This window comes from Salvelinus alpinus, chromosome 6 (genome assembly GCF_045679555.1).
Source record: "Salvelinus alpinus chromosome 6, SLU_Salpinus.1, whole genome shotgun sequence".
NCBI lineage: Eukaryota > Metazoa > Chordata > Actinopteri > Salmoniformes > Salmonidae > Salvelinus > Salvelinus alpinus.
Window position 1 is genome coordinate 49,807,498 of NC_092091.1, and position 27,685 is coordinate 49,835,182.

The 27,685-nt window shown below is 42.2% G+C and overlaps 1 protein-coding gene and 1 long non-coding RNA gene across 4 annotated transcripts; both read right to left on the bottom strand.

The window, feature by feature from the left end:
• Positions 1-8,989: 8,989 nt before the first annotated feature.
• Positions 8,990-17,039, bottom strand: LOC139578803 (uncharacterized). Of its 2 annotated transcripts, none has more exons than XM_071406836.1 (6): positions 15,923-17,039; positions 13,551-13,705; positions 13,067-13,135; positions 11,970-12,021; positions 11,777-11,813; positions 8,990-9,403 (listed from the first exon to the last, which is right to left on the bottom strand). In XM_071406836.1, the coding sequence occupies exons 1-6, from the start codon at positions 16,488-16,490 to the stop codon at positions 9,370-9,372; spliced, it is 915 nt and encodes a 304-aa protein (XP_071262937.1). In that variant the 5' UTR covers positions 16,491-17,039; the 3' UTR covers positions 8,990-9,369. The 2 variants fall into 2 exon arrangements, with proteins under 2 accessions (XP_071262937.1, XP_071262936.1); XM_071406835.1 differs by having other exon boundaries at positions 13,551-13,759.
• A 2,569-nt stretch (positions 17,040-19,608) lies between these two features.
• LOC139578804 (uncharacterized) lies at positions 19,609-27,398 on the bottom strand. Of its 2 annotated transcripts, none has more exons than XR_011675621.1 (3): positions 21,987-27,398; positions 21,324-21,415; positions 19,609-21,126 (listed from the first exon to the last, which is right to left on the bottom strand). It is a non-coding gene; the product is annotated as an uncharacterized lncRNA (long non-coding RNA). The 2 variants fall into 2 exon arrangements; XR_011675620.1 differs by having other exon boundaries at positions 21,901-27,398.
• Between the last annotated feature and the right edge of the window lie 287 nt (positions 27,399-27,685).

The window sequence follows — 27,685 nt, forward strand, 5'->3', positions numbered from 1 at the left end:
ACTTGGTGACATGTGCAACGCATCGACCTATCCTACATTACAGGGAGTAAATAGTATTTTTTATTTAATTAGGTAAGTCAGTTGGGCTCCCGAGTGGCGCAGCGGTCTAAGGCACTGCATCTCAGTGCTTGAGGCGTCACTACAGACTCCCTGATTCGAATCCAGTCTGTATCACAACCAGCCAGGATTGGGAGTCCCATAGGGCGGCGCACAATTGGCCCAGCGTCGTCCGGGTTTGGCCGTCATTGTAAATAAGAATTTGTTCTTAACTGACTTGCCCAGTTAAATAAAGGTTACACACACACACACACACACACACACACACAATAACAAATTCGTATTTACAATGACGGCCTACCCCGGACGACGCTGGGCCAATTGTGAGACTCCCAATCACAGCTGGTTGTGATACGGCCTGGAATCGAACCAGGTCTGTAGTGACGCCTCTAACACTGAGATGTAGTGCCTTAGACTGCTTCACCAATGCTCCCCTGCGGTGTACTGTTATCCACCAAATACATACCTGTTAGACTTCCCCACCCTCACCTGGATAGACCTTCCGTTCTGCTCTTGAGCAAGGCACTTAACCCTAATTGCTCCTGTAAGCCGCTCTGGATAAGAGTGTCTGCTAAATTACTCAAATGTAAATGTAATGTTCGTATCCTGTATATAAGCTCAAGCTTGATTAGCAACCCCTCCTTCCACATCATATCATATGCCTTCTACACAGAGAAAAAAACAGCCACAACCGTCTCCTTCACCTGGACCTTCCTGACCTCTGCTTCTAAGCAGAGCACTAGGTACATAGTTCCCCTCCCTTTCCTGAACCCACTCTGATGTGGCGATACTAGCCCCCTGCTCTCCAGGAAGTAAGTTAGCCTCTCCATAATCATACTCTCCATAATCATATCATCATTTACATAAGTATTCAGACCCTTTACTCAGTACCTTGTTGAAGCACCTTTGGCAGCGATTACAGCATCGAGTCTTCTTGAGCTTCTCCCATTCTTCTCTGCAGATCCTCTCAAGCTCTGTCAGGTTGGATGGGGAGCGTCGCTGCACAGCTGTTCAGGTCTCTCCAGAGATGTTCGATCTGGTTCAAGTCCGTGCTCTGGCTGGGCCACTCAAGGACATTCAGAGACTTGTCCCGAAGCCACTCCAGCGTTGTCTTGGCTGTGTGCATAGGAGCGCTCTGGAGCAAGTTTTCATCAAGGATCTCTCTGTACTTTGCTCCGTTCATCTTTCCCTCGATCCGGACTAGTCTCCCAGTCCCTGCCGCTGAAAAACATCCCCACAGCATGATGCTGCCACCACCATGCTTCACAGTAGGGATGGTGCCAGGTTTCCTCCAGACGTGACGCTTGGCATTCAGGCCAAAGAGTTCCATCTTGGTTTCATCAGACCAGAGAATCTTGTTTGTCATGGACTGAGAGTCTTCAGGTGCCTTTTGGCAAACTCCAAGCAGGCTGTCATGTGTCATTTACTGAGGAGTGGCTTCCGTAAAGGCCTGATTGGTGGAGTGATGCAGAGATGGTTGTCCTTTTCGAAGGTTCTCCCATTTCCACAGAGGAACTCTGGAGTTCTATCAGAGTGACCATCGGGTTCTTACCAAGGCCCTACTCAAATAATTGCTCAGTTTGGCCGGGGAGTGATGGAGGCCACTGTGTTCTTGAGAACCTTCAATGCTGCAGAAATATTTTAGTACCCTTACCCAGATCTGTGCCTCGACACAATCCTGTCTCGGAGCTCTCCGGACAATTCCTTCGACCTCATGGCCTGGTTTTTGCTCTGACGTGCACTGTCTACTGTGTGGGACCTCATATAGACAAGTGTTTGCCTTTTCAAATCATGCCCAATCAATTTCATTTACCACAGGTAGACTCCAATCATGTTGTAGAAACATCTCAGGGATGATCAATGGAAACAGGATGCACCTGATCTCAGTTTCGAGTCTCATATCAAAGGGTCTGAATACTTATGTATACATTTGCAAAAATGTCTAAACCTGTTTTTGCTTTGTCATTATGGGGTATTGTGTGTAGATTGATGATGTAAAAAAATATTTTTTATATTTTATAATAAGGTAAAAAATGTGGAAAAAGTCAAGGGGTCTGAATACTTTCCAAAGGTACTGTACATGTAATGTTAGGGTTATGTGGTTGTCTCAACTAGCTATCTTCAGATGAACGAACTTACTGTAAGTCACTCTGCATAAGAGCATCTGCTAAATTACTAAAATGCCAAATACAGATCTCATATTACTGTATTAAATCGTTTTAATTTTTTTTTTTTAATTGTCACATGATTAGACATGTATCATTTGTACAGTTATTTATTAAAAATGTAGTTATTTGTTACATTTGACTGTATAAAATCTAGCAGTACTACTTATTTCTCTGAGAATGAGGCGGATAATAGAATTTAGCAAAAAAACATGATTATTTGTCTCTGAAATGAAACCATCAAGTGATGTCATGACTAGACGTCTAGATATTGAAAAAACACACCAATCTCTTTAATAATTTCAGAAAATCTATAGCGTTTTTTAATGAAACTCTTTATATTTAGAGTTGGCAAACTAACAACTTCCTCAATGGTCAATTAGTCCTGCATAAATTATATTATGTGATATTAGTGCCCAAAAAGATGTAGGCAAATTAATCTCTATATTGAAAAAAAATCGGAAAATTCTGGAACCCTATTTTGAATTGTAGGCCTATTGTCAAACCAAACATGTATGACAATCACTGGTTAAGGTTGCACGTCAAAGTATCATGCATTCCTGCTTGGACATGCTAATTAGTTCAAGTTAGTATGGAGCCCTGTGTATGCTCTCACCCGAATATATAATATGTGAATTATAAGATCTGTGTAAACGCACGGCACCAGCTCAATCTCCCATTGCTCTACGATATCTCGGGGTTGCCACAATATACATTCTGCAGAGGCGCTGGTTCAGTTCTGTGTGCAATTAGGATAATTTAGTGGACTATGCGCAGGCTTGGGCAGTTTCCTGAAAAATGGAATCTGTTACTGATTACAGTTACATAAAAAATTAAGTAATCTGTAACATAATCCTTTTGATTACTCAAAATGAGTATCGTAATCAGATTACTTTAGAATTACTTTAATTTATAACACCCAGGCATCTTTTTTTTTAGGTTTTTAAAAACATGTAACTAATTATTCCATTTAGTAACATTACTATTTTCAATTTGGGGACTAGTGTGAAATACGGCTCTTATAATTTACATATTGTATATTCTATGTGTGAGAGCGTACACAGGGCTCCATATTTACTTTTTCCTAACATTTTCAATTGGTGGCACAAGCCTATGATTTGGTCATGCCACAATTGTATTGCGGGGTCAGAAAATAGAAAGAAATTGTAGTCTAATGATCATATCAAAACCCATTCAATTCTAAGTGTACTAGACTACTAAAATTGTATGATTTCATTAAAAAAATGTTAAACTAATAAACATGTCCAAGCAGGAATGATGATACTTAGATGGTTTCACAATAAGCCTATCAAATGAAAGATATAGAGATTCATTTTCCTACATCTTTTTGGACACTAATATCACATAAGATAATTCATTTGGGACTAATTCAGCACCTGAGGAAGTTGTTAGTTCGCCAACTCTAAATATAGTCTAATTATTGCTGATAGTTTGCGTTGTAATTGATAGGCCTATTTAACATTTCATTTAATGTAGCTTATGCACTCACCATGAATGGCTGACTTGAGTCCCCTTCGCTCGAATATAAGCTGATAAATAAAATGTTGACCAACAGAAAGCTTGGTACCCTCTTCTTTTCAACATTAACAGCATGTGTTCAACACAGTGTTTGAAATGTTGAGCAATCAGAAAGCATTTTCTCTCCCACTACTCAGAGACAGAGTGAAAATACACTGTAAATAGGCTACAAACTAAGCATCAAGCAGCAACTCTATGGAGTCCATACAACTGTCTGATTGACCAGTGGGCCAGGTGTAAATGGTATGGCAGCCTTACCTACTCATTCATTCATTCATTCATTCATTCAATTGGAATACAAAAGAAGCCATCACCAGGACAGTAGATTCTTGCCGAGTTGAGAGCATGTGAGAAGTCTTTAGGGTGCGTGACATGACAGCAATGCTGACAAAATAAAATGTTCCTATTGATGTTAGATGAAGTAATCCTAAATATGATCAGATGTTTTTAATACATTTAACTGTAATCCCGAAGACATTTTTTTTTTAAAGTAATCCGGGCTGATTAGTTACTTCATTTCAGGGCAAGGTGACCGGAAACATGACCGAATACAAACAGTGTAGCTATTCCCTCCGCAAGGCAATGAAACATGCTAAGTCCCAGTATAGAAACAAAGTAGAGTCGCAATTCAACAGCTCAGACACAAGAGGTATGTGGCAGGGTCTACAGTCAATCACGGATTACAAAAAGAAAACCAGCCACGTCGCGGACCAGGATGTCTTGCTCCCAGACAGACTAAATAACTTTTTTGCTCGCTTTGAGGACAATACAGTGCCACTGACACGGCCCGCTACCAAAACCTGCGGGCTCTCCTTCACTGCAGCCGAGGTGAGTAAAACATTTAAACGTGTTAACCCTCGCAGGGCTGCAGGCCCAGACGGCATTCCCAGCCGCGTCCTCAGAGCATGCGCAGACCAGCTGGCTGGTGTGTTTAAGGACATATTCAATCAATCCTTATCCCAGTCTGCTGTTCCCACATGCTTCAAGAGGGCCACCATTGTTCCTGTTCCCAAGAAAGCTAAGGTAACTGAGCTAAACGACTACCCCGTAGAACTCACTTCCGTCATCATGAAGTGCTTTGAGAGACTAGTAAAGGACCATATCACCTCCACCCTACCTGACACCCTAGACCCACTCCAATTTGCTTACTGACCCAATAGGTCCACAGACGACGCAATCGCAACCACACTGCACACTGCCCTAACCCATCTGGACAAGAGGAATACCTATGTGAGAATGCTGTTCATCGACTACAGCTCAGCATTTAACACCATAGTACCCTCCAAACTCGTCATCAAGCTCGAGACCCTGGGTCTCGACCCCGCCCTGTGCAACTGGGTCCTGGACTTCCTGACAGGCCGCCCCCAGGTGGTGAGGGTAGGTAACAACATCTCCACCCCGCTGATCCTCAACACTGGGGCCCCACAAGGGTGCGTTCTGAGCCCTCTCCTGTACTCCCTGTTCACCCACGACTGCGTGGCCATGCACGCCTCCAAATCAATCATCAAGTTTGCGGACGACACTACAGTGGTAGGCTTGATTACCAACAACGACGAGACGGCCTACAGGGAGGAGGTGAGGGCCCTCGGAGTGTGGTGTCAGGAAAATAACCTCACACTCAACGTCAACAAAACAAAGGAGATGATTGTGGACTTCAGGAAACAGCAGAGGGAGCACCCCCCTATCCACATCGACGGGACAGTAGTGGAGAAGGTGGAAAGTTTTAAGTTCCTCGGTGTACACATCACGGACAAACTGAATTGGTCCACCCACACAGACAGCGTTGTGAAGAAGGCGCAGCAGCGCCTCTTTAACCTCAGGAGGCTGAAGAAATTCGGCTTGTCACCAAAAGCACTCACAAACTTCTACAGATGCACAATCGAGAGCATCCTGTCGGGCTGTATCACCGCCTGGTACGGCAACTGCTCCGCCCACAACCGTAAGGCTCTCCAGAGGGTAGTGAGGTCTGCACAACGCATCACCGGGGGCAAACTACCTGCCCTCCAGGACACTTACACCACCCGATGTCACAGGAAGGCCATAAAGGTCATCAAGGACAACAACCACCCGAGCCACTGCCTGTTCACCCCGCTATCATCCAGAAAGCGAGGTCAGTACAGGTGCATCAAAGCAGGGACCGAGAGACTGAAAAACAACTTCTATCTCAAGGCCATCAGACTGTTAAACAGCCACCACTAACATTTAGTGGCCGCTGCCAACATACTGACTCAACTCCAGCCACTTTAATAATGGGAATTGATGGAAATTATGTAAAAATGTATCACTAGCCACTTTAAACAATGCTACTTAATATAATGTTTACATACCCTACATTACTCATCTCATAGGTATATGTATATACTGTACACTATACCATCTACTGCATCTGGCCTATGCCGTTCTGTACCATCACTCATTCATATATCTTTATGTACATATTCTTTATCCCTTTACACTTGTGTGTATAAGGTAGTAGTTGTGGAATTGTTAGGTTAGAGTACTTGTTGGTTATTACTGCATTGTCGGAACTAGAAGCACAAGCATTTCGCTACACTCGCATTAACATCTGCTAACCATGTGTATGTGACAAATAAAATTTGATTTGATTTTGATTTTTGTAATCGGATTACATAATCCCCATTACATGTAATCCGTTACTACACAACCTTGCCTATGTGAATACTACTTGACGTAAAAATAGTGATTTGCCCAAAAAACTATACTGCTCAAAAAAATAAAGGGAACACTTAAACAACACAATGTAACTCCAAGTCAATCACACTTCTGTGAAATCAAACTGTCCACTTAGGAAGCAACACTGATTGACAATAAATTTCACATGCTGTTGTGCAAATGGAATAGACAACAGGTGGAAATTATAGGCAATTAGCAAGACACCCCCAATAAAGGAGTGGTTCTGCAGGTGGTGACCACAGACCACTTCTCAGTTCCTATGCTTCCTGGCTGATGTTTTGGTCACTTTTGAATGCTGGCGGTGCTTTCACTCTAGTGGTAGCATGAGACGGAGTCTACAACCCACACAAATGGCTCAGGCAGTGCAGCTCATCCAGGATGGCACATCAATGCGAGCTGTGGCAAGAAGGTTTGCTGTGTCTGTCAGCGTAGTGTCCAGAGCATGGAGGCGCTACCAGGAGACAGGCCAGTACATCAGGAGACGTGGAGGAGGCCGTAGGAGGGCAACAACCCAGCAGCAGGACCGCTACCTCCGCCTTTGTGCAAGGAGGAGCAGGAGGAGCACTGCCAGAGCCCTGCAAAATGACCTCCAGCAGGCCACAAATGTGCATGTGTCTGCTCAAACGGTCAGAAACAGACTCCATGAGGGTGGTATGAGGGCCCAACACCGTGCAGGACGTTTGGCATTTGCCAGAGAACACCAAGATTGGCAAATTCGCCACTGGCGCCCTGTGCTCTTCACAGATGAAAGCAGGTTCACACTGAGCACATGTGACAGACATGACAGAGTCTGGAGACGCCGTGGAGAACGTTCTGCTGCCTGCAACATCCTCCAGCATGACCGGTTTGGCGGTGGGTCAGTCATGGTGTGGGGTGGCATTTCTTTGGGGGCCGCACAGCCCTCCATGTGCTCGCCAGAGGTAGCCTGACTGCCATTAGGTACCGAGATGAGATCCTCAGACCCCTTGTGAGACCATATGCTGGTGCGGTTGGCCCTGGGTTCCTCCTAATACCAAGACAATGCTAGACCTCATGTGGCTGGAGTGTGTCAGCAGTTCCTGCAAGAGGAAGGCATTGATGCTATGGACTGGCCCGCCCGTTCCCCAGACCTGAATCCAATTGAGCACATCTGGGACATCATGTCTCGCTCCATCCACCAACGCCACGTTGCACCACAGACTGTCCAGGAGTTGGCGGATGCTTTAGTCCAGGTCTGGGAGGAGATCCCTCAGGAGACCATCCGCCACCTCATCAGGAGCATGCCCAGGCATTGTAGGGAGGTCATACAGGCACGTGGAGGCAACACACACCAGCCTCATTTTGACTTGTTTTAAGGACATTACATCAAAGTTGGATCAGCCTGTAGTGTGGTTTTCCACTTTAATTTTGAGTGTGACACCAAATCCAGACCTCCATGGGTTGATAAATTTGATTTCCACTGATCATTTTTGTGTGATTTTGTTGTCAGCACATTCAACTATGTAAAGAAAAAAGTATTTAATAAGAATATTTCATTCATTCAGATCTAGGATGTGTTATTTTAGTGTTCCCTTTATTTTTTTGAGCAGTGTATATTAGAGGGATGTTCAAATGTTATGCAGTAATAGTATTTTACCCCAATTATGTTGACCTGTGAAGACCAAAGACATATACTGAACAGAAATATAAGCGCAACATGCAACAATTTCAGTTAACAGTTCATATGAGGAAATCAGTCTATTGAAAAAAATCTATGGATTTAACATGACCGGGAATACAGATATGCATTTGTTGGTCACAGATACCTATAAAAAATGGGCCTCACAATGGGCCTCAGGATTTTGTCACAGTATTTTTGTGCATTCAAATTGCCATTGATAAAATGCAATTGTGTTCATTGTCTGTAGTTTATGCGTGCCCACATGACGCCATACACAAATTCTCTAAAACTATGTTGGAGGTGGCTTATGGTAGAGAAATGAACATTAAATTATCTGGCAACAGCTCTGGTTGACATTCCTGCAGTCAGCATGCCAATTGCATGCTCCCTCAAAACTTGAGACTTCTGTGGCATTGTGATGTGTAACAAAGCTGCACATTTTAAAGTGGCCTTTTATTGTCCCGAGCACAAGGTGCACCTGTGTAATGATCATGCTGTTTAATCAGCTTCTTGGTATGCCACACCTGTCAGCTGGATGGTTTATCTTGGCAAAGGAGAAATGCTAACTAACATGGATGTAAACAAACTTGTGTGCAAAATTTGAGAGAGATGTATAATTTCTGGGACAATTTATTTTAGCTCATGAAACATGGGACCAACATGTTGCGTTTATATTTTGTTTAGTATATACTGTACATTCTACTCAATGGCAGTCAACAATTTACACTCTACGCTTATATTCCCCATTACAAAATATGAATCTTCCAATTGAAGCTGAAATGATAAAATACCCAATGTTTGCGCATATCTGCCAACATATTTTGTTCTATTATAGCCTAATTCTAGATGCATTTTCCATTTGATATAACAGTGCACATAAAAACAGTACAGCACAAATGTTTAAAACTTCCCCTTTAGTTTATTTCATACAACCCCACTGTGTTTAAGAAACACAGATATGACTTTAAAATACGAATGCATGTTCCTGAGAAGAATACCATAAATCTGTCATCTAACAATAATACACAAGTAGCTAAATTAAAGTTATTCTCATTACAACTTCTATAGGCTATCCATTATATCCAATATGTGTATCCAATCTATCCAATATCTCTATATCCAGTTTGCATGTTTGTGGTGTTCTCAGTCAACAACAAAAATGACAGAAAAATTATTTATAACTTATTAAAAGTGAAAATAATGACAGTGAATCTAAGAGATAATACAATCCCTTGGCTGCAGCATCTTCCTTGGCCACATGGTGGCGACAGGGGCTTATTTGTCAGCTTCGAAGACGTCGGCTACAGTCCTAACGGATGAAGGGAGACAAGTGGTTGGTTTATTGATTTTACTGCGCATCAGTCTTCACATTTCTACTCACACGGGTAGGCCTATTGAAAGAATCACAGGGTGAGGTGCATGTGCATTTGGGTGTGATAGTGTACCAGTTTAACTTTAGTCCGTCCCCTCGCCCCGACGCGAACCAGGGACCCTCTGCAGACATCAATAACAGTCACCCACGAAGGATCGTTACCCATCACTCCACAAAGGCCGCGGCCTTTGCAGAGCAAGGGGAACCACTACTTCAAGGTCTCAAAGCGAGTGACGTCACCGATTGAAATGCTATTAGCGCACACCACCGCTAACTAGCTAGCCATTTCACATCGGTTACACTCACCCCCCTTTCGACCTCCTCCTTTTCCGCAGCAACCAGTGATCCGGGTCAACAGCATCAATGTACCAGTTTAACTTTAGTCCGTCCCCTCGCCCCGACCACGAACCAGGGACCCTCTGCACACATCAACAACAGTCACCCACGAAGCATCGTTACCCATCGCTCCACAAAGGCTGCGGCCTTTGCAGAGCAAGGGGAACCACTACTTCAAGGTCTTAAAGCGAGTGACGTCACCGATTGAAACGCTATTAGCGCGCACCACCGCTAACTAGCTAGCCATTTCACATCGGTTACAATAGCTTGCCATTTGGATTTGCTAACTATATATTTTTTCTCACCAATCTACACACAATAACCCATAATGGCAAAGTGAAAAGATGTTTTTAGAAATTTTTGCAAATGTATTGAAAAGGAAATACAGAAATATCTCATTTACATAAGTATTCACACAGTCAATATTTTGTAGAAGCACCTTAGGTGGCGATAACAGCTTTCAGTCGTCTTGGGTATGTCTGTATCAGCTTTGCACATCTGGATTGGGGATTTTCTACCATTCTTCCATGCAGCTTTTCTCAAACTTGGTTAAGTTAACGTTCCTGTTGGAACATGAATCTTCACCCCAGTCTAATGTAGTTTGCAATCTGAAGCAGGTTCTCGTCAAGGATTTGCCTGCATTTGGCTCAATTCATTGTTCCTCTTTATTCGTACCAGTCTCAGTACCTGCTGCTGAAAAGCATCTCCATAGCATGGTGCTGCCACTACCATGCTTTACGGTAGGTATGGTGTTAGACAGGTGATGAGCTGTGCCTGGTTTTCTCCAGACATAGCGCTTTGCATTCAGGCCAAAGAGTTACATTTTTGTCTCATCAGACCACAGAATATTTTGCCTTATGATCCCAGTCTTTCACATTCCTTTTTGCAAACTCCAAGCATGCTGTCATGTGCCTATTTCTCAGTAGTGGCTTCCGTCTGGCCACTCTCCCATAAAGCCCAGATTGGTGTAGTGCTGTAGAGAGTCTTGTCCTTCTGGTAGGTTCTCCCATCTCAGCCAAGGAACTCTGTAGTTCTGTCAGAGTGGTCATTGTGTTCTTGGCCACCTCCCTGACCAAGGTCGTTCTTGCTCAGTTGCTCAGTTTGGTCAGACGGCCACCTCTAAGCAGTTCCATTTTTTTACATTTCCATATGATAGAGACCACTGGGCTCTTGGAAACTTTCAACACTCTAGAAATTGTTTTTTACCCTTCCCTAGATATATGCCTCATCACAATTATATCTGAGAGATCTAAGGACAGTTCCTTAGACTTCATGGTAATACAATTGCAAATATTTCTGAAACCATGTTTTCAGTTTCTCATTATGGGGTATGTTGTGTAGATGAGGGTGAGAAAAACAATCCATTTAATCCATTTTGAATTCAGGCTCTAACACAACTAAATGTGGAATAAGTCAAGGGGTAGGAATACTTTCAAAAGACACTGTAGCTAGCTACTTCCCTCGCCGTAACGTTAACTGTGAGAAGCAGTGCTCAACAGGATACAGCTGCCCAGTGGGAAGCCCCTCAGGTCGGCAGGCACCTCGGTACAACACCAGTGTGCACTGGTCATTTGCACTGGCTTGTCCTGGTGCTTTCAGATGCAGTAATGTTAGCTAATTGGCATGTCACTGTGAAATAAACATAACTATTTTTAACAAATGGCTGGCATTTAATGTCTGTTTTTATATGTGTGTAGCCGAAGACATCTTTCCACATTGTGTGCATCATTGTTTCTCCATCCATTCGATACGAGCCGTACTGTTAGAAGCAGCCTCAATGGCAGTGGGCACGGCATGTAGTGACTCAATGCTAATGGAAGATTCAGGTGGGGCGCTCCTTGTAGTAACTGCATTCCGCAGATAGACATTATTTGTAATTTTGAGAATAAACGTAATTCTGTGTCAAATGGAATGTTGATAGCTGAGGCATTCAAAAGGGTGTTATGTCACTGTGAACGTGTAACTGTGTCTTACTTATAGATTGATCCAGTCAGCTCGTCCAGAAAACCACCTTGGGGATTAAAAACATACAGTGAAGCTGATGTTTCTGCTGCCTGGCTTTCAACCTCAAACATTCCTCTAATGGTGGCTAATGACATGTCAACTGTTTTTTGCAAGCAGTTCATACAATCATTCTTTATCAAACAGTCCCACACCCCTGTCTTACCTGGTTGGCAAAGTGTGCTGCAAATGGGACACACGTAGCAGAAGTTGCACATCTAAAGAAATAAGCAGGAAACGGGTAAGGCATTAGAGAAGGATAAGAAATAAAGGAGGATATACATTTACATTTAAGTCATTTAGCAGACGCTCTTATCCAGAGCGACTTATATAACATCATAGGACATAATTGGAGGGAGGAGCTTCTCCGATCTGACTTTGTCATTGCATCATAACCAGCCCTCTTGATGTAAAAAAAAATCATCATATTAAGATCAGCTTCCTACGTCCGAGGAGCATGCAAATGCAAAATTAGAGTCAACTCATCGTTATGATAAAAAAGTGAACCCCACTATCAAATTATCTTTCGAGAGTCACCCAGTACTACAGTCACAGGCGTCGTCATTTTTTACAACCCGCTCACCAGCCACGTTCCCGATTACAGCCATAGTCCTGATTTATTATGCTGTAGTAATTATAACTGAGTTATGTGGTTGTCATGATGTCTTTAAGTGTAGACAGCTGCACTGCATAGAATTCTGCATGCCAAAGGAAGGCTCTGCCTAAGTCACCATATCTAGATCATTATCTGATTTCTGCTTAGTTCAAGGGTAACAGTGAGGTTTGATAATGATTTGGTCAGCTTGATTTTGACTAGTCTTTCTTCTCACAACCACTGTATGGAGCATGCGAAGTGTAGAGAGCTCCCAGAGATTTGAGAGACTAGGTTTTGACTGGCTCTGTTGTAACGTTGCCTAGGACCTGAAGACTTGTGTTAACTTCCCAAGCTAATTATATTGCAAAGTCTTATGGTGCACAGATGACCTGGGTTCAATATCCAGTGCGTCTCATTTTCATACTATATATTTTTTGGGGTTCCAGGGAGAACCATTTTTGGTTCCAGGTAGAACCATTTTGGATTCCATGTAGAACCCTCTGTGGGGTTCTACAATTGGAACCCAAAACGGTTCTACCTAGAACCAAAAAAGGGTACTCCCTGGAACCAAAAAAGTGTTCTCCTACACGGACAGCTTAAGAACATTTTTGGAACCCTTCTTTCTGAGGGTGTAGGTTACTAGTGGTTGAATGGGAAGGTAATTTTACCTGGCAGGTGTCACAGTGGGCAGACTTATCTCCCTCTGCACATGGGCACTTGTTGCAGGTGTCACAGTGCTGAGAAGGAGAGAAAGAGATAAAGATATGGGGGAGGGCAAGAGAGAGAGAGAGGGAAAATGTGAGGGAAGCGAGGGAGAGAGAATTTTTTACATTTTTAACAAGTGTAACAGTATAACTTTACGGCGTCCCCTCGCCCCGACACAGGCGCGAACCGGGGACCCTCTGCACACATCAACAACGGTCGCCCACGAAGCATCGTTACCCATCGCTCCACAGAGCAAGGGGAAACACTACTTCTAGGTTTCAGAGCAAGTGACGTAACTGATTGAAACGCTATTAGCGCGTACCCACTAACTAGCTAGCCATTTCACATCCGTTACACAAGGATGGGGAAAACATATTAAAAGGGTGCAAATTGTTTTACCAATAAATGTAACCAAACTGGTGTTTCTATCTAGATGGTGAAACCTACCTCACAGTATTCACAGTATGAACATAGGGATCCTTTGTGATACAGTTGACCGTCATCGTCCTCCTCCTCTTCCTCATCGTCATCATCATCGTCATTATCATCATCAGCTGCATCATCATCATCATTGTCGTCATCATCATCATCGTCGTCATCAGCTGCAGCCGGTACATCATCATCATCATCATCATCATCATCATTACCGTCAGCCTCTGTAAAATAAGTTGTTCTTTCCCATCCTAACACGTATGTGTGTATCTGTACATTTTCTGTGATGGTGTTCATGAATGTATTTTTGTTTGTGTAGCAAGGTAGTAGTGTAACAGAATGGCAGTGTAGAGTTCATTCATACTGTACAAAAACTCATTTCCAACATACAGTCCCGCATGCATACACTAGTTCTACACGCTCATATTCTGTAGACGCACACAAATTCTAACCACATACACAAACCATTACAATGTACAGACTACCTCACAGAACATGCTTTGTACACACAAATACACATAGGTAGATTATAATCACAAATGCCCATAAAGAAAAGTCTAGTTATTTTAAATATATATAGGTTCACACTCAGTATGACCATACAATAAACCATTCCACAGTAAGATTAACATTTTAACTTTTCCTGTTCATTTGACTCAAACAGACTTTGTTTCAGTACTATCTCCCACTTTTTTTTATATTACACAGATTTACTCCATGCGTGTAGTCAGTCACCAAACCCATGACTCCAGGCAACAACAGAAGTACATCCATGCAACTCTTCATGATCAATTGATTTATTCTATGATTGAAAGTAGGGTTAGAGAGACATGATCAGAGGTGATATTTTGTCACTGTTTTCACAGAAAGGGGTTGTTTCACAGTCAAAAAACAAAAACAAAAAAAATCCACATAAAAATAAGAGCAGAGTCAAACACTTCTACTCATGCAACACCTGGAGTAATTGTCATGTCTTGTCAGTTAGCTACATAAAACAGATGTATTTCTCTCTTTTTCCAAATACAATTTTTTTCTCCAAAATATGAAAAACCTCAACATCTACGTCGAGTACCAGGCTAGAGGTAGCCCACACAAACATTGCTTGATCTGGTGTAAAATCTCTGATATCTGACATGTAATCTAACTAAAGTGGTATCATATGCAATTATACAAATTAATGTATTATAAGAATAATTCATATTCCAATTATCCTCTCTAAAGTGACAAATGACGAATGGCCATATAAATATTTTAAATTAGTTTAATAAAATAACGGAAGTTTCTGTTCTCAGTATGTGAATGATTATCTTTGTACAAATATAATAGTCTGAGAACCGCTTGAGTGAGTATTACAAAATATTAATGGATACATTCACAGATGTGTTATTAATATGCATTCAAAGATGACGTAAAAACATAGACCAGGGTTGTATATACAGTTTCATTGGAACTATTCAACATAGTGACAAAGAAGGAAGCTCTACAGGGAAAGAGAGAGATTGAGAGATGTGGAGAAAGAGAGAAACTCTATTGACACTATTACTTTTACCACTCCTTACTACTCTTATCTAGTAAAATTAATGAATTCTTTAGTCCTCATGTGCCTCCCCTCACCCCTCACCCCTTCCACCTCCTCCTCCTCCTGTCTGTCTGTCTATCTCTATCAAGCCTCCTCTTTCTACATCACTGTCTCTCTTTCTTTCTCTGTAGGTTAACATGGAGGAGACACAAATACAGGTCAATCCAATCCATAACCGTGAGAAAGGAAGGACGGAGTGAAAAAGAAGAAACCATTATTTCAAACAAGACACAAATCAAAAGATCTGAATTATACTATGATCCGATGACTGATTCTATCAAGTCTCTGTGTTACTTTTAAATAAAATGTAAAAAAAATCTCCTTTAACTCATCATTACAATGCTTCTGTAGTCCCCAGGTTCATATCTAGTGTACTGTACGAAGGACGACACACAGTTGGGACTCCAGGCGGGCCAGTTCAATTTCCCCAGAGTGTTCATAACTCTATTTAAGCAGGGAAGAGAACACAGAGAGAGTCAGACAGACACAGCAAAGGTAATGGACAGCTGTAAAGGGGTGAAGGAGGGACTTCTGTACTAGTCTCTTTTCCTATATCTACTCTGATTGGACAGCTGAACTGAATGACAGGCTGAGCTGAGAACTAACTGACAAGGAGAGGTTCTGCAGGGCATGGAGAGGTAAGGAGAGGGGAGTGGCCAAGGTGTGGCTAAGCCCCTCCCCTCTCCCTTTCTCTTCTGATATAGTTTCAGACAGGCAGAGCGGAGTGGGGTTAGGGTCACACAGAGATGATGGCGAGGGAAGGTGGGTAAAGAATGCAGCATAATTTAAGTGAAAAGACGTAACTTACCCGTGTGGTCATCGTCGTCATCGTCATCATCAGCTGCGGCAGAAGCATCATCATCATCGTTGTCATCATCGTTGTCATCATCGTCGTCATCATCATCGTCGTCATCATCGTCGTCATCATCATCATCGTCGTCGTCATCGTCGTCATCGTCGTCATCATCATCATCGTCGTCGTCATCATCGTCGTCATCATCGTTGTCGTCATCGTCGTCGTCATCATCGTTGTCATCATCGTCGTCGTCATCGTCGTCGTCATCATCATCGTCGTCATCATCGTCGTTATCATCATCGTCGTCGTCATCATCGTTGTCGTCATCATCATCGTAGTCGTCGTCATCATCGTCATCATCCTCGTCGTCCTCTTTACTGTCCCCATCATCATCATCATCATCGTCGTCGTCGTCATCTCCCCCTACATCCGCTGCATGCTCCCCCTCGTCATCAGCTACTACATCCTGTTGGGGGGCCAGCGGCAGGTCTTGAGCCTTGACGCCAGGGGCAAGAGGGGTCTGGAAGGTGCAGAGCAGGGCTAGGAACAGTCCCAAGAACCACGTCTTAAAGGAGGCCATGATTAATCTCAGAACAAAGGGTTGAGAGTGAGGGACGATAGATAAACGAGGAGAGTGAGGGATGATACCAGATAAATGAGGGATCACTCCCTTTGCAGTGCAATGGTTTAGCACGTGCACACTGACACCCCCAGAGTTTGTTGCCTTTCTGTCCCACACACACACAATACACCCACACACACACACAAACCCTAAGGAGAGCAATGGGGAACGGGCACCAGTTATAAAGAAGTGCACACAATAGGCCTATGTAATGCCCAGTTGAACGGGAATATTCCAAGTAGAAATCCAGACACTTGTTCTCAACTCCTCACGACACAACGATAAACCAAATCCCTCCTGGAAAAGGTAGGTGTCCACCTTTGGAAGAAAAAAAAGTAACCCTCTTGTCCTCCTTAAATAGTGCTTGTTTACTCCACCCTTTAAAGTTTAAGCATGCAGTAAAATGGCACAGTTTGAAGAGACCCCGTTGCAGACCTGACACAGACGGCACTAATGTGGGACGGGCAGGAGAAGAGAGAGACCAACCCGGGGGGTAAGATGAGAAGGAAGGGGGGCAATTAGGCTGAGTGACAGGGGCAAATGCTCCACCGTTGACCATGCTTGCACCGTCTAAAATGGAATGAACAGGGAAGAGAGGCAGATAGCGAGAGGGAGGGAGAGAGAGGGGCAGATATTGCTTGCTTTTTTGCCGTCATCAAATGTTCAAGTTTAACTTTAGAGAGGACGGTGGGAGAAGGAGGCTCAGGCCAGGATGACCATATATCGTGAAAGAAGGGAGGTGGAAGGAGGAAGAGTTGAAATAGCAAAGGAGAGAGTGAGGGGTGATATCAGAACTATATCAGTGGAACGAGTGAGGGGGAGAGAGAAAAGAGCACGATGGTGAGACAAGCAAACAGTGTTGAGAGAAGACATATCAGCAATAATTTTTTTTATTTAACTAGGAAAGTCAGTTAAGAACAAATTCTTATTTTCAATGATGGCCTAGGAACAGTGGTGTTCAGGTGCAGAACAACAGATTTGTAGCTTGTCAACTGGGGGATTTGAACTTGCAACCTTTCAGTTACTAGCCCAATGCTCTAACCACTACACTACCCTGCTGCCCCAATTGGGAACTATTTGCCAATGTCAATGCCTATGCCAATTAGCTTTGTACCAAATGTTCCACTCAGTTTTTACCCACCATTTTTATATGCCCACCAACCCACCACTCTCACAATTCCAGCACTGTAGGAACAAGCAATGAGCCAGCCCTTGGTTACACACACACATTACCAAGCATTGCAGGCACAATGATCAACAATGAATGGCCTGGTCTTCACACTCAACCCATATAGCCTTTCCACTACCTTCCTTCTGAGTACACCCTCTCCCCGGTACCCCTCAGCCCCTCCTGAACATGTAGCCCCCAAAATAGCCACTCTATTTAAAACCCTGCACTCCCAGAGTCAGTGTAATGTGACCCTCCCTGGCACTGTGAGTTGACTGACACTGAAGATACCACCATCTCTCTCTCTCTCCCTCTCCCTCTCTCTCTCTCTCTCTCTCTCTCTCTCCTCTTTCTTCCCCTCCCTTCTGACACTCTATACCACCCTCTCTCTACCCCTCTTTTTCACTCTCTCTTTCTCTATCCCCCTCCTTTCATAATCCCCTCTTCCACATCTCCAGCTGCTCCCCATGAGATATCAGCAAGAGGAGCCTCTGCAAACTATATCTGCAAAGCCTCCAAAATGAAGCCAAACCCAACCAATCAGGGCCAAGTTGAACCAAAGCTTTTGCACTTGTTGCACCTCCCTTTATTTAATCTTTTGTTCAACACTCTGTTATATTCCGATTGGAAAATAAAAGGTGCAAACTTTCTGCAATGATTAGTGAATCTGGCCCTATGGTCCCCACCCCATTTCTCACTGCTACCAACCCAGACTTCTACATTACTGTGTGAAACAGTTACGATTGAGACCACCAAAGTAGAGAAAGAGAGTGATACGAGATGCAGATGAACAAGAGGAGAGATATGCAACACCGAAGACTGCATGGCGAGGACTGCAATGTAGCTGAAAGTGGAGATGTATGCAGACATGCCTAAGACATATTTCTCTCTCCATTTGGATGAGCTGCAGTATGCATGACCTACATCAAGCTGGGTTAGAAACGCTTGACCCAAATATTTAACACTTGGCATCTTTAATAACATCTTCAATGTACAACGTTCCATGAAAATTTGAGCTCTATCTCTGAAATTAGTGAATGTCACCTAACCGTCCTTCAGGTTACCAGGTGCTCCCTGGGAAAAGGCCACAGCTGAGGGCAAATGTGGACACTAGCCCTCCGCAGCCTTCCTCAACTCAGTTAACAGCACGTCTACTCGGACAAAAGGTGCTAATAACTCCAAACTGATATTTTAAAATAGCTGGTTATTAATACCCGTTGTAGAAATATGGTTGTTGTGGGGTGAAAAGGCAGTAAGAGTCGGTAAAACCCAGTTCTAAAGTACACATTTAGGCTTTGGTCGGTTAGAAAGATCTGACGCTACAGATGTAGGATCTTAATTTGAGCCAGTTTGCTACAGCAGGAAAATATTCCTGCAGCAACATTAAATGTGAAGTATTATGTGGATTATAATTAATGGGCATTTTTGTAGGGGTTGATACATTTTTCGGGAAAATCAAGTCTGAAATTTCAAAGTGGAAATAACAAACCTCAGAAACCTTTTTAAACCTCAAATATACAAGTTTTACGTTTTCTGAATTGCAGGAAAGTTCTCCTGCAACAGGGTGATCAAGTAACGATCCAACATATGTAAAGAACTCCATTCATTCACCTCCAACAACATGAACCAAGCTCTTTCCCTGTAAGGATTGGCTGAAGCGGAAAACAGTGGTGGAAAAAGTACCCAAATAACATACTTGAGTAAAAGTAAAGATACCTTAATAGAAAATGACTCAAGTAAAAGTGAAAGTCACCCAGTAAAATTCTACTTGAGCAAAAGTCTAAAAGTATTTGGTTTGAAATATACTGAAGTATCAAAAGTAAATGTAATTGCTAAAAAATACTTAAGTATGAAAAGTAAAAGTATAAATCATTTCAAATTCCTTATATTAAGCAAACCAGACAGCATAATATTCTTGTTTATTTTAATTTATACATAGCCAGGGGCACACTCCAACACTCAGACATAATTTACAATCAAAGCATGTGTTAAGTGAGTCCATCAGAACAGAGGCAGTAGGGATGACCAGGGATGTTCTCTTGATAAGTGTGTGAATTTGACAATTTTCCTGTCCTGCTTTGTATTACAAATGTAACGAGTACTTTTGGGTGTCAGGGAAAACATATTGAGTAAAAAGTATAGAATTTTCTTTAGGAATGTAGTGAAGTAAAAAATATAAATAGTAAAGTACAGGTATCCCAAAAACTACTTAAGTAGTACTTTCATGTATTTTTACTTAACTACTTTACACCACTAGCGGAAAATCACTTCCGAGTTTCCAAATAGAGCACTAATGGTTGCAGCAGTTGTAACAGTCTGAACTTTCATGTGTTTTATCACCACATATACTGGTGAAATTCCTGTGCTTAAACTGTATACAGCAATCCACCATTGGAAAATGTAAGAATTTACAGGAGGTACTTAAAAGGTTATTTAGCAAGCAAATATTCTGCTATACAAAGGGAGTAAAAGGGTCCAAAGACTAGCTACATTTAAAGGTCCAATGCAGCCATTTTTTTTCTCAATATCAAATTGTACCTAAAGCCCACATTGCCATTGGCTGCATGGAGTGGAGCGTTAAGAAATCCCCTTGCAGCTTTGTTTACAAGTTCAATCACTGGAATTTGAGACGTAATCTACACCTCGATTAGGATGATAGAAATCCTCATGATTTAGTTATTGATTTTTCAAATTGAGAGTAATTGTTTCTATATAGCCTACACTTTCTTGTTCTGAACTTATAATGCGAGATGGGCAGGTGTGGCTTTTTGACAATGATCACAAGAGCAGCTGCTCACCGATTTGACGGCTTGTAACAAGGCTGCATGCGATTACTACTACTGTGTCTGCACATCCAATGGCAATGTCCGTGATAGCTATAATGCCGGACAGCTCCAATGCAGTTACACCTCCAACATTGCCTTAATAAAAACAATGTTGTCGGTTATCATGGGTTAAGGCTGAATCTCGCTTAGTGGAGCATTTTTTCGAGTGTAAAACCAACATACAATCTATGTTTTTGTATTTGTGTCAGGTTGAATGTGTTTGTACTTGGTCATGTCATTATGGGGGTAGAGATATTTGAATTGCACCTTTAAAAATGTTTGTACATATTACATTGAGAACAGATTTCCCATCCATTCTATAAGCCACAGGAACAAGATTTCTAGACCAACATAGGAACAACAAAGTAACATAGAAGAGCAACAATAGTCCACATACAAAATGGCAGCAGTTCCAATAATCAAAGTTGAAAAACAACATTGAAAGGATGGCTGAATGAGCATCGAGTCCATCTTTGGCATTTCCCCGAACCACAGGAGGAACACAAGAGGAACATTCGTCATCGTCGACATCGATGGATTGCTAAGAGGTGTGTGTGCGAGTGTCTAGATTTCACTGTTCTCCATCAGACATGGGTCAGATCTGAACGAGAAAACAGAACAGAAACTGAAATTAGTACATAAAACTAAGTAATAAAATTGACTGGGGATCAATAAAGTTCATTTACATTTTGACTGGAAAGGTCTCTGAGGTAGGAGGCAACCTTACATAGAAATATAACATATGTAACCTATATCATATATACTGTATGTATTAAATATATCTGTATGCAACCTTACCTCAGAGCGGGTGGAGGACATGTGGGCTTTATCAAGTTACTCTGAAAGAGAGCCTCTGTCATCCAGGAGAGGGCACTAGAACAGAACTACAACTGGGAATGAGAGAGAGAGAGAGGGGGTAAGAGGGGTGACCATGACAGATTGGCTCTGTACAGTGCTCAGCAGGCAGATACAACAGCAGCAATCCAAATGCAGAGAGAGAAACCAGAGGAGGCACATTGGGCCTGTCATGCCAAATAATGTCCCCAGGGCAAATAGTGTCGTCCTCTTCGTCAGAATGGGATTCAAATCAAATCAAATGTATTTATATAGCCCTTCTTACATAAGCTGATATCTCAAAGTGCTGTACAGAAACCCAGCCTAAAACCCCAAACAGCAAGCAATGCAGGTGTAGAAGCACGGTGGCTAGGAAAAACTCCCTAGAAAGGCCAAAACCTAGGAAGAAACCTAGAGAGGAACCAGGCTATGAGGGGTGGCCAGTCCTCTTCTGGCTGTGCCGGTTGGAGATTATAACAGAACATGGCCAAGATGTTCAAATGTTCATAAATTACCAGCATGGTCAAATAATAATAATCACAGTAGTTGTCGAGGGTGCAGCAAGTCAGCACCTCAGGAGTAAATGTCAGTTGGCTTTTCATAGCTGATCATTAAGAGTATCTCTACCGCTCCTGCAGTCTCTAGAGAGTTGAAAACAGCAGGTCTGGGACAGGTAGCACGTCCGGTGAACAGGTCAGGGTTCCATAGCCGCAGGCAGAACAGTTGAAACTGGAGCTGCAGCACGGCCAGGTGGACTGGGGACAGCAAGGAGTCATCATGCCAGGTAGTCCTGAGGCATGATCCTAGGGCTCAGGTCCTCCGAGAGAGAGAAAGAAAGAGAGAATTAGAGAGAGCATACTTAAATTCACACAGGACACCGGATAAGACAGGAGAAGTACTCCAGATATAACAAACTGACTCTAGCCCCCCGACACATAAACTACTGCAGCATAAATACTGGAGGCTGAGACAGGAGGTGTCAGGGTGCACAGGAATTTCACCAGTATATGTGGTGATAAAACACATGAAAGTTCATAACTATGCACATTTGTGGCCTGCTGGAGATCATTTTGCAGGGCTCTGGCAGTGCTCCTCCTTGCACAAAGGCGGAGGTAGCGGTCCTGCTGCTGGGTTGTTGCCCTCCTACGGCCTCCTCCACGTCTCCTGATGTACTGGCCTGTCTCCTGGTAGCGCCTCCATGCTCTGGACACTACGCTGACAGACACAGCAAACCTTCTTGCCACAGCTCGCATTGATGTGCCATCCTGGATGAGCTGCACTACCTGAGCCACTTGTGTAGGTTGTAGACTCCGTCTCATGCTACCACTAGAGTGAAAGCACCGCCAGCATTCAAAAGTGACCAAAACATCAGCCAGGAAGCATAGGAACTGAGAAGTGGTCTGTGGTCACCACCTGCAGAACCACTCCTTTATTGGGGGTGTCTTGCTAATTGCCTATAATTTCCACCTGTTGTCTATTCCATTTGCACAACAGCATGTGAAATTTATTGTCAATCAGTGTTGCTTCCTAAGTGGACAGTTTGATTTCACAGAAGTGTGATTGACTTGGAGTTACATTGTGTTGTTTAAGTGTTCCCTTTATTTTTTTGAGCAGTGTATTAATCATTGTCATGTCCAAATGTCCATATTTGCCTTGATGATACTCAGAAACATGTATTTACCACATAAAAATCTTAAGATCATTTCTAAAGGAATGTAAAATATTGAGAACAAGCATTTAAGGTTCACATATGGGAAAAATCATCAATATCAGTTGTAATTTAATGCACCTTTACTTCTAAAATATGTACCTTGATGGTAATGACTTAGTGTTGTGGTAATGACAGAGTGGTGGAAATGACATTTCATATAAAACTGATATTTAAATACCATTTGGAACTCAGTAGTGAGTGTTACGTGACAGGACAGACAATTTTTACACGCTTCAGCACTTGGTGGTTCCGTTCTGTAAGCTTGTGTGGCCTACCACTTCGTGGATGAGCTGTTGTTGCTCCTTGATGTTACCACTTCACAATAACAACACTTACAGTTGACCTTGACAGCTCTAGCAGGGCAGAAATTTGATGAACTGGCTTGTTGGAAAGGTGGCATCCTATGACGGTGCCATGTTGAAAGTCACTGAGCTCTTCAGTATGGACCATTCTACTGCCAATGTTTGTCTATAGAGATTGCATGGCTATGTGCTCGATTTTATACACTTTTCAGCAATGGGTGTGGCAGAAATGGCCAAATCCACTAATTTGAAGGGGTGTCCACATACTTTTAATATAGAGAGTACAGTTGAAGTCGGAAGTTTACATACACTTAGGTTGGAGTCACTAAAACTCGATTTTCAACCACTCCACACTTTTCTTGTTAACAAACTATAGTTTTGGCAAGTCGGTTAGGACGTCTATTTTGTACATGACACAAGTAATTTTTCCAACAATTGTTTACAGACAGATTATTTCACCTATAATTTACTTTATCATAATTCCAGTGGGTCAGAAGTTAATATACACTAAATTGACTGTGCCTTTAAACAGCTTGGAAAATTCCAGAAAATGATGTCAGGGCTTTAGAAGCTTCTGATAGGCTAATTGACATCATTTGAGTCAATTGGAGGTGTACCTTTGGATGTATTTCAAGGCCTACCTTCAAATTCAAGGCCTCTTTGCTTGACATCAAAGGAAAATCTAAAGAAATCAGCCAAGACCTCTGAATTTTTTTTGTAGACCTCCACAAGTCTGGTTCATCCTTGGGAGCAATTTCCAAATGCCTGAAGGTACCACGTCATCTGTACAAACAATAGTGCGCAAGTATAAACACCATGGGACCACGCAGCCGTCATACCGCTCAGGAAGGAGACGCGTTCTGTCTTCCTAGAGATAACATACTTTAGTGCGAAAAGTGTAAATCATTCCCAGAACAGCAAAGGACATTGTGAAGATGCTGGAGGAAACAGGTACAAAAGTATCTATATCCATAGTTAAACGAGTCCTATATCGACATAACCTGAAAGGCCGCTCAGCAAGGAAGAAGCCTCTGCTCTAAAACTGCCATAAAAAAGCAAGACTACGGTTTGCAACTGCACATGGGGACAAGGATCGTACTTTTGAGAAATGTCCTCTGGTCTGATGAAACAAAAATATAACTGTTTGCCCATAATGACCATCGTTATGTTTGGAGGAAAAAGGGGAAGGCTTGCAAGTCAAAGAACATCATCCCAACCGTGAAGCATGGGGGTGGCAGCATCATGTTGTGGGGTTGCTTTGCTGCAGGAGGGACTGGTGCACTTCACAAAATAGATGGCTACATGAGGAAGGAAAATGATGTGGATATATTGAAGCAACATCTCAAGACATCAGTCAGGAAGTTAAAGCTTGGTTGCAAATGGGTCTTTCAAATGGACAATGAACCCAAGCATACTTCCAAAGTTGTGGCAAAATGGCTTAAGGACAACAAAGTCAAGGTATTGGAGTGGCCATCACAAAGCCCTGACCTCAATCCTACAGAAATGTTTTGTACAGAACTGAAAAAGCGTGTGCGAGCAAGGAGGCCTACAAACCTGACTCAGTTACACCAGGTCTATCAGGAGGAATGGGCCAAAATTCAGCCAATTTATTGTGGGAAGCTTGTGGAAGGCTACCCGAAACGTTTGACCCAAGTTAAACAACTTAAAGGCAATACTACCAAATACTAATTGAGTGTATGTCAACTTCTGACCCACTGGGAATGTGATGAAAGAAATAAAAGCTGAAATAAATCATTCTCTCTACTATTATTCTGAAATGTCACTTTCTTAAAATAAAGTGGTGATGCTAACTGACCTAAGACAGGGAATTTTTACTAGGATTAAATGTCAGGAATTGTGAAACACTGAGTTGAAATGTATTTGGCTAAGGTGTATGTAAACTTCCGACTTCAACTGTATATGTCCTTGTCCTCTCCTTGGTTGATTTAGGGGGCATCTTATAGAAACATAAAAAATAAAAAAATAAAGTCAGTAATAACCATAGTAGGTCACATAAATAGACATCAAAATCACTCAATCATCCTAACATAACACATGTAATTTAGCAAATTACTGTTCAATTTCAACTTAACCATGATCATATATGTAATTTGTTTTTCTTTTCAGGTCTTAAGGTAAGTACAAATGTATGAACTAATACATTTTGTCATTACCACCACATTCTGTCCTTACCATCACAGTTCATTATGTGGTGGTAATGACGTGTGGTGGGAATTACATCTTTACCGTGTTTGGTCATAAATAGCAGGGATTCTAGCATGCTAACTCCAGTTGAACAGTTAGCATACAATGTATTCTAAATAAACATAATTAAAACATAATTTAAAAAAAACAACACTAAGTCAATCACAAATTTGAAAGACTAGAGTATATGCATTAATTGTATATACAATTGCATTGTTTACTTCAGTCAACAGCTGCGGCTCCCGTCCGTACTCAGTGGAGGCCTGAATGTTGCTGTTGTGTGCAAAGATAATTACTTTCAGGTTGTTCTCCCACCCTTCCTGGTACCAATCAAGGGACTTGCCAATGGCAGTCTTGAGGGTCTGGTTGGTCCATTCACCAAACCTGGAGGAGGGGGTAGTAAAGCGATATCTATTGACAATGTAAGATATTGAAATACAGTACAGTCAAAGTTTTGGACACACCTACTCATTCAAGAGTTTCTTTATTTTTGCTATTTTCTACATTGTAGAATAATAGTGAAGACATCAAAACTACGAAATAGCACATATGGAATCATGTAGTAACCAAAAAAGTGTTAAACAAATCAAAACATATTTTATTATTGAGATTCTTCAAAGTAGCCACCCGTTGCCTTGACAGTTTTGCACACTCTTGGCATTCTTTCAACCAGCTTCATGAGGTAGTCACCTGGAATGCATTTCAATTAAAAGGTGTGCCTTATTAAAAGTTAATTTGTGGAATTTCTTTCCTTCTTAATGCGTTTGAGCCAATCTGTTGTGTTGTGACAAGGTAGGGGTGGTATACAGAAGATGGTATTTTACCAAATAGGTCTAAGTCCATATTATGGCAAGAACAGCTCAAATAAGCAAACAGAAACAACAGTCCATCATTACTTTAAGCCATGAAGGTCAGTCAATCCGGAAAATGTCAAGAACTTTGAATGTTCCATCAAGTGCAGTTGCAAAAACCATCAAGCAGTATGATGAAACTGGCTCTCATGAGGACCGCCACAGGAAAGGAAAACCCAGAGTTACCTCTGCTGCAGAGGATCATTTCATTAGTTACCAGCCGCAACCCAAATAAATGCTTCAGAGAGTTCAAGTAACAGACACATCTCAACATCAACTGTTTGGAGGAGACTGGGTGAATCAGGCTTTCATGGTCAAATTGCTGCAAAGAAACCACTACTAAAGGACACCAATAAGAAGAAGAGACTTGCTTGGGCCAAGAAACACGAGCAATGGACATTAGACCGGTGGAAATCTGTTTTTTGGTCTGATGAGTCCAAATTTGAGATTTTTGGTTCCAACCACTGTCTTTGTGAGATGCAGAGTAGGTGAATGGATTTTTGCATGTGTGGTTCCCACCGTGAAGCATGGAGATGTGATGGTGCTTTGCTGGTGACACGGTCTGTGATTTATTTAGAATTCAAGGCACACTTAACCAGCATGTCTACCACAGCATTCTGCGGCGATACGCCATCTATCTGGTTTGTGCTTAGTGGGACTATCATTTATTTTTCAAAAGGACAATGACACAACACACCTCCAGGCTGTGTAAGGGCTATTTGACCAAGAAGGAGAGTGATGGAATGCTGCATCAGATGACCTGGCCTCCACAATCACCCGACCTCAACCCAATTGAGATGGTTTGGGATGAGTTGGACCGCAGAGTGTAGGAAATGCAGCACACAAGTGCACAGCATATGTGGGAACTCCTTCAAGACTGTTGGAAAAGCATTCAAGGTGAAGCTGGTTGAGAGAATGCCAAGAGTGTGTAAAGCTGTCATCAAGGCAAAGGGTTGCTACTTTGAAGAATCTCAAATATATTATGATTTGTTTAACCCTTTTTTGGTTCATACATGATTCCATGTGTTATTTCATAGTTTTGATGTCTTCACTATTGTTCTACAATGTAGAAAATAATAAAAAATTAAGAAAACCCCTTGAATGAGTAGGTGTCCAAATTAACTGGTACCGTATATACAAATAGTTTCCTTTACCAGACTCTCTAATCGAGAGTGATTAACAGTTAGCTATCTTAAAATGAATGCACTAAGTGAGAATATACTATGTTACATACACATGCAAACCACATACCTAAAA